The sequence below is a fragment of the Vespula vulgaris genome, chromosome 22 (assembly GCF_905475345.1).
Source record: "Vespula vulgaris chromosome 22, iyVesVulg1.1, whole genome shotgun sequence".
NCBI classification, from domain to species: Eukaryota; Metazoa; Arthropoda; class Insecta; order Hymenoptera; family Vespidae; genus Vespula; species Vespula vulgaris.
The window spans coordinates 2200078-2214069 of NC_066607.1; the positions used below are offsets into that span (position 1 = coordinate 2200078).

Consider the following 13992-nt stretch of genomic DNA (forward strand, 5'->3'; position numbering starts at 1 on the left):
GCTCACCCCTTTCACACCTAGCAGTGCACCCTGTACCACCAGAGAGGACTACACGTCGGCTGCTGGATCAATAGCGGTTTGCAGGGTGTAGATACTAGGATGTCAAGATAATTTAGTACGATAGCACTATCGTCTCTCTCTTTTCATTTCATTCTCTTTCTTTCTCTCTCTCTCTCTCTCTCTCTCTCTCTCTCTCTCTCTCTCTCTCTCTCTCTCTCTCTCTCTCTCTCTCTCCGTTTGTCTGTCTATCTCCGTCTATCACTATGTTAGTCTCTATCACTAGAACAGTCAATTCAACTGCGATGATCATTTTACACTCGCCGTGAATAGTGATACGAGAGAACGAACGGAGTAGACGCGCGAACGGATAGATGGGATGGATAGATTTCCCGTTGATCTAGCTCGAACAAGTAGGTAAGTAAGTAGATAGGTATCACGTTGCCCGTACTTGAAAGCATGTCAATTTAACTATCGTGTCGTGTTATGCACGACAACGAGGAAGTATCCGATGATATGAAGAATTAATTGGAAACGGAGTAAGAGGAGTATCTTTTCTTTTTCTTTTCTTTTTCTTTTTCTTGTTCTTTTCTTTTCTTTTTTTTTTCTTTTTTTTCTTCTTCTCCTTTTTCCTTTTAATATTGAATTAAGAGTTTAAAAGAATCTCTCGTTCGGTCAATATTTGTATTAATTAATTTGCGAAATAAATCGTTATGGGCCCATTAAACATGCATTTAATATTATAATTGCGAATTATTATACTCACAAAATATCTTTTTCATTCAAATATTAAAGTTATAAAATTTCTATACGTCGGTGAGCAATTATATAATGTTCATGATAAATTTATTATAAATATCGGCTACTTATATTTATTTCAAGTAGAGATTAAAATCGTTTAAAAATATTGTCCCCGATAATAAATAAATAACAGCAATTGAGAATATAAAATCTCTAAAAGGTAATTAATTAATTAACGATCAGAGATGATAAAAAAAGAAACACAAAAATAATGATGTTTCACATAAAACTCTTTCCTGATTAAAATGAAATATGAGTGTTATCGCAACTGATACGTTTATAATTTAAAAAGAGAGAAAGAAAAAAAAAAGAACGAAAACAAACTTGTTTTTGTTATTGTTTTTGTGTTTTCCTTTACTTAAATATCCTCTCTCTCTCTCTCTCTCTTTTTCTCCTGTCGCAACATCGAGAACATTGATCGATCGATTAATTATGTAAATGATATTTAGTTTGTCGAGATACGAGACGCTTTTCTATTTACCGAAAAACAGTTTTTGCTCGTCGGATCGGAACGCTTTAATCGACCTCTTAGTCCCCTTGCCCCTTGCCCCTTGCCCCTTGCCCCTTACCCTTTGCCCTCCTTCTTTCGATAGCACTCGATCGAAAATCTGTAACGACAAACGATAGATAGATAAATAGATAGATAGATAGATAGATAGATAGATAGATAGATAGATAGTAAGTACGATAGACTGAGTTATTCTTTGTGCTCTAAACGCATTCTTCGAGACTCAACGCACTACGAGAAAGAGAAAGATAAAGATACGATGCACTACGAGAAAAAGAGAGAGAGAGAGAGAGAGAGAGACGTTGATGCTCGATATATTTCACTAACACTAGTATTCGATACTTTCGTTGTCACGAGGATCCTATTGAAATCCTTTGTCGCGCAATCGAAATACGTCTCGCCGATACACCGTTAAAAGGAAATGCAATTTATTTTTATCTCGAGCAATCTCTGGAGTCCTCTTTTCTCTTTTTGTTTTCATTTTTATAAAAAAAAAAGATAAACGAAACAAGAAAAAGAAGGATTAAAAAAGATTTTTCGTTTTTTATTTTTTGCTTCTCGCGTCTACGAATTCAAGAAATTCGATATCACTTTTTTACCCTCGTTTCTAACGTTGAATCTATGAAATACTTTCTTAAAAGTCTGATATAAATTAATCTGATAAATTAATCTACTTTTATGTACTGACGCTTCTTTCACAACACTCGTGAAAAATTCGTTTAACCATTATGGTTACGTTAAAGCGTCCTTTCTCCTATATTTCCCCGTTTTTCTACTCCATGAGGTTTAAGTTCGAACTCAAAACGTCTAATGTTAAACGTGAAGTTAATAGAAAAAAATTATTATGTTAAGAAATTAACTCACCACTGCTGCGGGAAAAATTGCAAGTTAACTCGACTGAAAAGGGATCAAGAGATAAGGTCCCTTCGAAAGAAATGTTCAACCAATAGCTGCTTCAAAAGGATATTATGTGCATACATACATACATACATATATATATATATATATATATATATATATATATGTATATACATATATATTTAAATATGTGTATAATGTACAGAATGTATACATATATACATACAATATATATATAATGTATGTGTGTGGAAAATGTGATATTGTCCCAACTTAGCCGAGCCAACCCCAACGATAAATTATGTGAACATAGTGTGTGTGTAGGTGGGTGAAAGCAGTGGATATACGATACAATGCTAACAGATCGGACGACGTAAACAACTAAGAATAATTTCGTTAAATTTCCTTGACGTCTCTACCCTCGCCGTAGAGTAATAAGAATAACTCCGATCGAACGAGAAAACAAAAACGAAAAAAAATTTATGTTCGTCTCCAACCTCTCGAGTCCAAGATAGAATAATTAGAAATACATAGACACGATTATGTTAAAGAAAAAATGCACGGATACGTTATTAGAAAAACGATTGAAACGATTAAATAGCGTCCTAAACGTTTTAATATTCTTTTTTCTTCTTTTTTTTTTTATTCTTTCGTCCAATCGTTCTCTTCATTCTTCTTACAAATAGTAATGAAATTTCGTAATTCAGTAGTCAACGTTCGAGTTTAAATTCGTACGAGCAGACAATCGAATCGTGCGGAAACTCTGGAAAACTTTTCGGCGAGTTCGTTCGATTAGAAATTCAACGAACGAAAGCGCCGTTCTCCATTTCTTTTTTTTTATTTATTTATTTAGTTTTACCTTCGACGCGCACTCCCGAAACTCGTCCATTCAAAATCGGATTTGTAGAGATAGTGAGAGAGAGAGAAGAAGTGACAACTGTCGATCTCATCCTACGAACGATGGTATTAAAAGAGGGAAAAAAGAAGATAAACAAAACAAACAAACAAACAAACAAACAAACAAAATCCACCGGGAGAAAGAGAGAAAGAGAGAGAGAGAGAAAGAGAGAGAGAGAGAGAGAGAGAGAGAAGACAGACGAAGACGTGAAAAAAGAAAAAAAAAAAAGAGAAAGGAGAATGTGCTCATGGTGCTCGGAGATTTATCATTGTAAAGATAAGAGCGACGACAAAATCTATTCTGGGACTTTAACGATGCGTACTGAAATGAGTAGCAGTAGTCCGGTGATTGTTCTTCCGGATGATGAGTGACAACTCGGTCTCGAGTTGCACGAATCAACGTAGGTATGTAAATATATAATACACAGTATTGTCTTACCCTCGATTTAATCTGGTAAAAGTGATATTTAAGATATAAAAAAGGGGAGAGAAAAATGTTAATAAAAAAAAAAAAGAAAGAAAGAAAGAAAGAAAAAGTAAAAAAAAAATACGTGAAAGAGTAAAAGAGATTTTCTTTCTTTTTCCCTTTTCTCTTTCTCTTCTTCGTTTATTTTTCAATCCTTTTTTCTTTTTTTTTTTTTATCTTCGTGGGTCAAAAACACACAAGTTCAAAACAATTGAGCGGTCGAACGAAAAACGTGTGTAGTCGAAATGAGAACGCAGGGAGGACACAATGTCGACAATTTGAAACAATTGCGGACATTGCGTGTAAGTAGTTACTACAACGTCCCACGGGTGCACGCGAGAGAAGAGATTCGGACGGGGGCAGAAGCACGAGGAAGAGATAGAGGAAGAAGAAGAGGAGGAGGAAGAGGAGAAGGAAGAGGAGGTGGAGGTGGTGGTAGAGATGGAGGTGGAGGTTGGAGATGGAATAGAAACGGCGGTAGAATCCGCAATTATTCAATTGCCTCCTCGAATCGTCGTTCCGTGGCGTTGAGCCTCTTCTTCATCTGTCTTCTCTTTGACTCACGGACGTTTTCAACCGAGTAAAAACGCGAGAGACAGAAGATAGGACGATAAGAGACAAGAGAGACAAGAGAGACGGGAAGACCACCTCGTCTGTCTCTTTTAAAAGCAAACAAAAAAAGTCTCGCGAATTTTTTTCATAAACATCTAGAGAGACCAAAAGAGAGAAAGAGAGAAATAAATAAATAAATATATATATATATTTAAACACGGTGTACCTATATACGAACGATTAATGTAAAAAGGAAAAATCGTTGGAGAGAAATTCGTCGATCTAATATCGTGAATGCTTGGAGAACGTTTGGAGAATATCATCCGAAGGAAGATATGGACGGCTCGATGGAACCAAGAACGTTCGACCTGGTCGATTGCATCGTTTTCATTGGGATGCTAGGTGTTTCCGCGGTAGTTGGGATCTATCAAGCTTACAGATCTCGAAAGAATCCGGATGCTGTGCGAGAGTACCTTGTTGGAAGTCAAAACATGTCTATATTTCCTATAAGCATGTCTTTAATAGCCAGGTAATAATATTCGATAAGTGATCATGTTATTACTTTTTTCTTTTATCCTTTTTCATATCTGTCAAAAAATATTTTAAGTCGCATCGTATTCGTTGATATCTAATAATGACGTGATATATCGTGTCCTCTCGCATTGCCAGATATAAAATCGTAACAGCTCTTTTTCTTATTTCATTCAGAAAAATCTTCCGTGCTGTTTTTCGTTTAATTTCGTTATAGACGATCGTCAATGACAACGTCACGCGACAACGTTCTGAAACACTTAGGTACTTGACAGTTTTTATCTTGATCGAATTGACAAAGTAAATAAGTTCGTACGCGAAATAATTAGATTTAGAGAAAAGGACCGAGAGAATTCGACCCTCGAGTCTTTCGTAACAAATTAAAAGGAGTCGTTTGAAAGACTTTTGTAGCCGGAAGTTTTGGGCGCATAGCACGACATTCCGCTCAATTGATTGTCAAGGTTGAACAGCATTAAGATTGTAATTATTAATACCCTTGTGCGTGTCTCTCTTGCATTCGAATGAGGAAAGATTGACTTCTCGTGACTTCTTCTTCTTCTTCTTCTTCTTCTTCTTCTTCTTCTTTATCCTCTTCTACTGTTTTTTCTTCTTTTTTTTAAACATACATTCGCAATATCTACCTAGCAAGGTAGTTCGACGTTAAAGATAAAATGTTGATGCTCGTAATGTTCGATACTCGTAAAGAAATTTTTTTCTTGTTCTTTTTCTTTTTTTTTTTTTTTTTATTTTTTCAGTTACATTTCCGGCATCTCGATGCTCGGATTACCCGCAGAGATGTACGTTTACGGGACCCAACTATGGACCATCATTATTGCCGATTGCTTCGTTTCCCTTACTATGACCATAGTTTATTTGCCGGTCTTTTACGGACTTCAAATTACCTCGTCGTACGAGGTACGTTTTTTTCCGTCAAAATCAAAAAAAAAGAAGAGAGAGAGAGAGAAAAAAAAGAAGGGAAAAAAGGTAAAAGGTAAAAAGGAATGAAACAGAAAAAAAAAGAAAAATGATATACGATCGACGAGGAAAGGTTCGATCGAAGGAACCTTTATCGATTTTCTTCTTTCTTCAGTATCTAGAGCTGAGATTCAATCGTATGGTCAGACTCATGGGATCGATCATATTCATTATCAAAATGGTAAGGCATTTTAACGTTATTGGATAACTCTTCCTCTTCGTTAACGTTGATAAGCAATCGTTTCGCGTCTTACTTGTAGCTACTTTACATACCATTGGTGATATACGTGCCGGCGCTAGCGTTCAATCAAGTAACTGGTATAAATCTTCACATGATAGCTCTTCTGGTCAGCATCGTCTGCATTTTCTACACGACGTTGGTAATTGTCTTTAAATATTTATTTTTTTCTCCTCCCATGATGATTCAGATAATACGTTCTAGCAATTTAGAATCTATGATTATACATTGAAACAGTTTTTTCCATACAAGAAATTTTTTTTTCGTTTTTAGGGTGGTCTCAAGGCCGTCGTTTGGACCGATACTATTCAAATGATGGTCATGTTCGGTAGCGTGATTACTGTTGTCGTATTGGGTACCAACAAAGTAGGTGGAGTATCCGAAGTTTGGCGAAGAAACGTCGAGACAGGAAGAATAGAGTTCTTCAAGTAAGAAATGAAAATGACAGATGAAAAGTGATGGAGAGAGAGAGAGAGAGAGAGAGAGAGAGAGAGAGAGAGAGAGAGATAAACTCAAAAAAGACTTTTATCATTCTTATCCTCACTTTCTCTTAACCCGATCGTATATACATTCTGTATATATATGTATGTGTGTGTGTGTGTGTGCGTGTGTCTTAGAAATATTATTATTTTTCTCATGTGAATTCTCGAGGAATACGTAGATAAGGTTCAATTTACGATACTGCAATGATTTTTCCGTAGTCGCTTCTTCTTCTTTCCATTACGTATAGCATGGACCCGGATCCAACTATTAGGCACACCTTTTGGACCGTCGTTGTTGGTAATTACTTAAATTGGCTGGCCACTTGTTCGGTTAATCAAGCGATGGTGCAGAGGTGTCTGGCTATGCCGAACTTGAAAAAATCCAATATGTAAGTTAAAACAGATTGATCTCTCTGACATTGGTCAGAATAGATATTCTTCGTTTTTTCCTTTCTTCTTCTTTCTTTTTCTTTTTTCTATCGAGGAAGAAACATCCTTCATTTCATCATTCTTTCCAAAACAAAAAATATTGAACGATCAATATACATATATATATACGTCTTTTTATCAATAATATCATAATTGATATCTCGTAATTTTTTGCTAAAAAAAAATACGGTATTAAAAAAGTCGGTATTAAAAAGAATTCGCTATTACGTGTTTGATATTAACGACATGAGATTGATCGATAAATAATCTCGAAATTTTCGATATTGTATCTACGGAATTATAAATGGACAATGAAACTTTATTGAATCATTTTTTTTCCTTTTTTTTTTTTTTTTTTTTTTTTTATCAAAAATTCCGACGTTACTCTCCAACATAATAGATCATATATTTATTAACGCGTGTACATTATTCTGATGTAAATCTCTATAAATATTCAACATTACGTTTTACACGTTTTATTCATGTATTGATTATTAAAATGAAAAGCTCAAAGATCTATCTGATCGATCTATTTTCTTTTTTTTCTCAGAACAATCATGATAATGGCCGTCGGTATAGTTACCATCGTTTCCCTATGCTGTTACACTGGCATCGTTATTTTCGCTGCTTTCTACAAATGCGATCCGGTAACAACAAAGGTAGGAACCACGTTTAGCAAAACACAGTTTAAACTTTAACATTTGATCTTACTCATGGTAAACCGGCCATTCCGTGCTGTATTTTAACTACTTGTTTTAAAATAAAATTACATTACACGCGGCTACGTATAATTTTATTGAAAACATTAACATCGTTTATTCATTATAATGGACGGAAAGAAAATCGAATTTCTCCTGCAAAGTTTCGACCTCCATCGGTTGAAAATGATTTTCAACTAGACAATGAAAAAAAAAAGAAGAAAAATACACAAATAGAAAAAAAAAAGAAAAAGTACGTTCGATCCGATACGACAAAAAATTAAATTCTATTCTCGAATACGCTACTTCTAAAAATACAGTATCGATTTCAATATTATTAGTTCCAATTTTCGAGATATACAACTCGTATACCGATATACAAATTGATATAATTTAATAATACCTAAAATATATATTTTTCTTAATCACAATTTTTCAAAACGAAAATGACACATCCGATACAAGATTCGACTCTAATATTTGATTACTATCTATTTATCTATCTAATATGATCCATTTATTTTTACAGAATCGTAAAATGAAAGATCTTGGAGTTTCGAACACTATAATCGATGGATCAAAATTACTTGCCATTTTTACAATCTTCAAATAAATGTATCTAATTTTTGAAACAACAAAATGTGCATCTGACAATATTAATGACAACAGATTTATTATTATCGACGAAAAAATTTGATCGAATTCGATTTGGTCGAGTTTCGTTTGTCGGCCTATCATCATTTTTAACTCGTAATCGGACGACTAGAAATCGATAGTATTTTGCATGTTTCAGCAAATACGGAAACCCGATCAGTTGTTGCCGTACTTTGTAATGGAGATAGCACGATCGATACCTGGTTTACCGGGTCTCTTTGTCTCTGGAGTTTTCAGCGCTGCTCTCAGGTAAGGTCAACGAAAAAAGAAAAAGAAAAAAAAAGAACAAGCAATATCGCTTGTGTATCACGATTTAAGAATTAACGATTAACGTTAACACTTATTTTCTCGTACGATCACGCAAATTATAAGTAAACAGAGACATAATTGCACTGTTAAAAACATTAAACGTTATGAAGAAAATTACAAAAAAAAAACAAAAAAACAAAGAAAAAGAAAAGAGAACGTAAAACAAAAATATTATTTGCACAGAATATTCTTTACACAGACAACACGTTATTCCTATCTATCTTATAAAAATCGTATAGTTCATGATTCCACGAATTTCGTTAGAAATTTATTTTAAACGAAATACATATGTACATTTATATGTATATATTTTTTTGTTTAAATTCGTAGCACTATGTCTACTGGTTTGAACTCAATGTCCGGCGTTATCTACGAAGATATAATAAAGCCATGCTTGAGAAAACCAATCTCGAATGTTGGTGCCAGTCGGATAATGAAAGTGATCGTAGTCCTAATGGGTATCATTTGCGTTGGATTGGTTTTCTTGGTTGAAAAACTCAGCAGTTTGATTCAAGTAAGTTCTGTCGATCGACATTAGATAGATAGATAGATAAATAGATAGATAGATAGATAGATAGATAGATTAAATCTTATATCCTATGAATAAAAATAATCCTTTTATTTTTCAGGCTGGTAAAAGTTTATCCGGAATAACAGCTGGTCCACTTTTAGGGATATTCACGCTTGGCATGTTTTTTCCATTTGCGAATTCTGCGGTAAGTGTACCCATAAAAAATAATTCATTCATTACGTTACCATCGTTCGCGTTCTTTTTGATGTAAATAATTGCTTCGAATTAATCGATAGATTGATAGAAGAATAAAATCGTTAGGCTAATAAACTTTTATATAAGATAAAATGAAAAGCAATACAAAGTTACAAAACGATATATGTTAGCTAAGATCGAACGAAATGATCTTATTTATTATTGATCTCGAAGTATGCTTGTCTAGTATTTCTCTCTTACTATCTATCTATTTCTCTCTTTCTCTCTCTCTCTCTTTCTCTTTCTCTACCTATCTTAAAGGCAAATACATTAAAGCTGCATCGTCGGAATCTGTAGAATCCTCTATGCTGAGCTTTCATTTGATTTGAAATGCTAATAGTACTTGCACCATTTTCTGAAGTTGCGAAGCTGTGACGTATAGATATAGTGTATCGCAAAAAAAATATTTGGACACTTCATTTTAATCCTCTATAATCCGATCTAACTTTAAAGTCACATACTTAAATATATAATATATATACCGTTTTTTTTATACAAGCGTATTTCTCGATACTCGTATCTTCTTATACTCCTAAATAAATTAACAAACGTAAGATTAATTTCTATTAATATATAAAACATACACCGTTAATCTCGTCAATTACAAAAAAAGAAATAATATATTCGATGGCTCTCAATCATTTATCTCATCTGCACAGGGTGCTCTAACCGGTGGTATCATCAGTTTGAATCTCGTTGCCTGGATATCCTTTGGCACGCAAGCTGCCATTTCGAGCGGTAAAATTACTTTCCCGGTAAAACCAGTATCCGTCGATGGGTGCATCGAAACATTGAAAGATACAGCCAGAAATTTGACGAACATCGTTGAAGACACAATAAGGTCAATTTACTATTATTAATCACATTCTACGAGTATATATACACACACACACGATAATAATATCATATATATACATACCTACACATATACATACATACATACATAAATAAATAAACATATATGTAAATAAGTCATCATATTTTGCTTCGAAATAACGAAAAATCCTATATCGATTTAATAAAATTTTCAGAGAGCAACCATTTTTTCTATATCGGATGTCATATCTATGGTACACATGGGTTGGATTTCTCACAGCGATTTTCATCGGGATTATTGTCTCGTGGATCACTGGCCCGAATAAATACAAAGTGGGGGATATAAAGTTATACACGCCGATCATACACGGTTTCTTACGTTCTAAAATTTCAAGGGAAACGGTATGTATATATATATATATATAAATACATATATATATATATATATATATATATATATATATATATATATATGTATGTATGTAATTACGAATATTTCTTCCCTTCTTTTCTTCCTTCATCGTCCATGCTTATTATCATTAGACGTTATTTGTACAATACATATATAATTTGTAGTTTATTATTTTTTTCTTTTCTTTTTTTTTCTATTTTTTCATCCACAGAACAAGATGGAACTTTCAAGGAGGAGAGCAGAAAGGAAAAATCTACATCACTCTTCGGGATATTAGCGAATACTATATATTCTAAATTACATATTAATAAGTTCAGACTGTGATTCCTTAGTAATCGCGATATTTATTATCGCTCAAAAAAAAGACCCGATTTGTCACTCTTTCTCTCTTTCTTTCTCGGAGAGGGAGAAAAAGAGAGAGAGAGAGAGAGAGAGAGAGAGAGAGAGAGAGAGAGAGAGAGAGAGAGAGAGAGAGAGAGAGAGAGAGAGAGCGAGAGAGAGAGAGAGAGAGGTCATGACTTTCTCGTCGAAGTATATCGAGTGAACTCTTAATTCGAAAGCTAGGCCGAAAATTGAAAAATAATTAATATTATTAGATTACAGAATAATCAATGAGATTAGGCAGTGATTATCTATCGTTCGTTCGTTCGTTCGTTCGTTTGTCATTCATTCCTATGTATGTATTTTCTGAACGAACCGAAGTAAATAATAAACAAGATTTGTTTTATCGATTCTCCATTTTTTTCTGTTCTTTCTTTTTTGTTTTGAATTGTCAGTATCTTCCTAACACGTGAAGAATTTGTTTGTTTGTTTTTTTCCTCTCTTTCCGTATCATTATACATTGAATCAATATTTCATTACGATCGTGTTATTGTCGGCTCTTATTTATTTTAATGTGCGTGCCGTAAAACAAGCTACGTGCTTAAATCCTACATTTTTCATTCTGTAATATTATTGTTGTTACTACCAACAATGATAATCATGATAATAAAAATAAAAATAATTATAATAATAATTATAATAATAATAATAATACGAAAATGTTAAGGTCACGTGAGACAAAATGCTCATCGTATCAATAAATTTTTCAGTACAAGAATATATGTACAATGGTCTACAATAGCTGTTATCATATACATATTTATCATATATATCTAATTGACATATAATTCTCACATACTGTACATACTTTATTTGAAAATATACAGTTAAGTTTCGATGATTGAGCTTTCTTATATTATAGAAGAAGTTAAAAATACAATTGCTATACAACATCCGCAGAACTTGATCACAAGCAATTTTATATCTCCCTCGAGTAGATAATTTTTATACGCTACATACACACATATACATTGGATACGTATAATAATTATACGCATTTACATTATTGCATACGATGACTGGAGAAATTCAAAAAAATTTTTTTTTTTTCCTTTTTTTCTTTTTTTCTTTTACCTTGATATGATAGGTTTCTATAATCTCTACAATCGCTGTGAAATAATCGGCTAACATATAGAAATAATCATTTTGCAAAACAAAAAAAGAAAAGTAATAACATAAACGTAATTGTAAGATCAATTAGAAGAAGGTAATTTTACCTTTCTCGTATGATAGAGTAATCAATTTTGTTTAAAAACGAGAAAGCCTTTAATACCATAATACGATTGACTTTTTTTTAGAAAAATACGAATTATTGTATTAGTAGTAAAAGTTTAAGATCTAAGAAGTAAGTGGTGACATTCCAATAGACCTAGGATCTTGTTGACCCGGTTGAGTAGGAGGTCCCGGTTGAGGACCGGTTTCTAAATTCTTAAGAAGTTGATTTAACCAGTGTTTGGTAGATGCATCCTCTTGTAAACAAGTCGCAAAGGTATTGTCTCTTAATTGATCTGGTAAACATTGTCTCAGTGCCAATAAGGCTCTATAAATAAAAAAATTGTTTTATTATATGTTGTATACAGCCAAGAATTATTGGACCTACCTTGGATTATCAGAGAGTCTTAAGTAACATCTAACGACATGCTTTAATAATCTTGCAGAAGGATCTTTAGCCAAGGACAAAACCATTTTTCCTAATATCATCGCAACATGACTAAACCTATCATAAGTCTGACATATGTAAGAAAGACCGCTGTCATCCAACAAAATTTTCTGAAGAATAAAAGTGGCTACAGTTTTACTCAATTCTGAACCACTCTCCATAATTCTCAAACAAAGCGGAATAATTTCAGTAGTCAATAAAAATGTTATAACTTCCTGTTCGTCCGTTTTGACCAATGCACCTATAACTCCCAAGCTCGTTAATCTCAAATACTCGAAGGGTCTTGTTTTGCTTACGGTATGCAAAAATGGATACAGGAACAATGGTACGTGTGCCTAAATTTGAAAATATAATTAATTAACTAATCATTGAGTTTGCACTTGTAAAAATTTTAAAATATATTTATGTAAATTACTTGAAGAAAGGCCGATCTGGTATCTGGATGACTGGCAACGCATTGTAACAACGCAAGAGCATTACACACACGATTGCTCTGATATGCGGTAAGAGTTGCAGGATTAATGGCAGGATAAATATTTATAATCTCTTGCAAGAGAGACGCTGTTGTACCGAAAGAGTGCCATAACATTGGAGCTAAGTCAGGCACTACCTCACGCTTTTTGCTGAGTTCCAAAAGAGCATTTTCTCTAGTTTCAGGATTGGATAATTCAATGATCCATGTATAAACTTTTTCACGATCCACGGTTGACTGCAATGCTGCCGGACTTTGTTGAGAGCTCATTTCAATCTTCCCTTACGATATACCTCCGTATTATTTCTCTTTTTTGTAATTCCTTTTAAACGAGCAATAAAATAAATCGAACAAAATTCGATAAAATACTTCGTATTTCGATAAGGAATTCCGTTTCACAAACAAACCTACATTCTTTAACGTAAAACGTGCATGATTTAATACTTTCGTATCGTCGAAAATATGTGTCCGTGAAGAACGCAAACTAACCAAATCATTCAAGATTTATCGTCACACTCGGTCACATAAACCATCATGCCTTTTTATTTATAAATTACACTATTTCTTCGTAATTAACGGACTCCCGACAATTTTTCTATAATCCGTATTATGACTTATAGGTTATAAAATATTAGTTCTTGCAAGCAACAAGAAAATCGTTGCACGAAACACGTGAAACCTTTTACTTTTTCATACAATCAAACTTTTAAAAAGAAATCGTGTATTCTTAAACGATATATACGCGTATACATACAATATATATCCCTTAACGGCTGTTAGAAAACTCGCATCGGCTGTTTAACCGGACAAAACCGACTTACCGAAACACCGTATGCGAACAACAGCGCCACATAACCTCTATCCTATTTCCTAATACTACGAACACGAAAATATTGATAAAAATATAAATATCTAAATTAAATACCTTATACGAGATCAGTTTTATCATTTTCATTCGGATTTAACGAGTCTTCTCTTGATCCTCTTCTGAGACTCTGAACGTAATAACGAAATAAATATTTTCTTTAAGAAGTCGCGCCTTTTTGTTTCTTTTTTTTTTTTGTTTATATAACTAACCAAAACTGACATC

General features: G+C 33.4%; 2 protein-coding genes across 5 annotated transcripts; one reads left to right on the plus strand and one right to left on the minus strand.

Annotated features, from left to right (window-relative positions):
* The first annotated feature begins 310 nt into the window (after positions 1-310).
* Positions 311-11121, plus strand: LOC127071526 (sodium-coupled monocarboxylate transporter 2-like). Of its 2 annotated transcripts, none has more exons than XM_051010884.1 (13): positions 311-414; positions 5366-5525; positions 5701-5766; positions 5846-5965; positions 6097-6251; positions 6554-6694; positions 7285-7393; positions 8226-8335; positions 8726-8909; positions 9025-9111; positions 9821-10002; positions 10193-10379; positions 10601-11121. In XM_051010884.1, exons 1-13 carry the CDS (start codon positions 377-379, stop codon positions 10664-10666), a joined length of 1605 nt encoding a protein of 534 aa, XP_050866841.1. In that variant the 5' UTR covers positions 311-376; the 3' UTR covers positions 10667-11121. The 2 variants fall into 2 exon arrangements, with proteins under 2 accessions (XP_050866841.1, XP_050866840.1); XM_051010883.1 differs by lacking the exon at positions 311-414 and adding an exon at positions 3975-4608.
* A 311-nt stretch (positions 11122-11432) lies between these two features.
* LOC127071535 (CCR4-NOT transcription complex subunit 9) lies at positions 11433-13970 on the minus strand. Of its 3 annotated transcripts, none has more exons than XM_051010903.1 (4): positions 13828-13970; positions 12846-13224; positions 12371-12765; positions 11433-12310 (listed from the first exon to the last, which is right to left on the minus strand). In XM_051010903.1, the coding sequence occupies exons 2-4, from the start codon at positions 13170-13172 to the stop codon at positions 12109-12111; spliced, it is 924 nt and encodes a 307-aa protein (XP_050866860.1). In that variant the 5' UTR covers positions 13173-13224; positions 13828-13970; the 3' UTR covers positions 11433-12108. The 3 variants fall into 3 exon arrangements, with proteins under 3 accessions (XP_050866860.1, XP_050866861.1, XP_050866858.1); XM_051010904.1 differs by lacking the exon at positions 13828-13970 and adding an exon at positions 13314-13771; XM_051010901.1 differs by lacking the exon at positions 13828-13970 and having other exon boundaries at positions 12846-13770.
* Between the last annotated feature and the right edge of the window lie 22 nt (positions 13971-13992).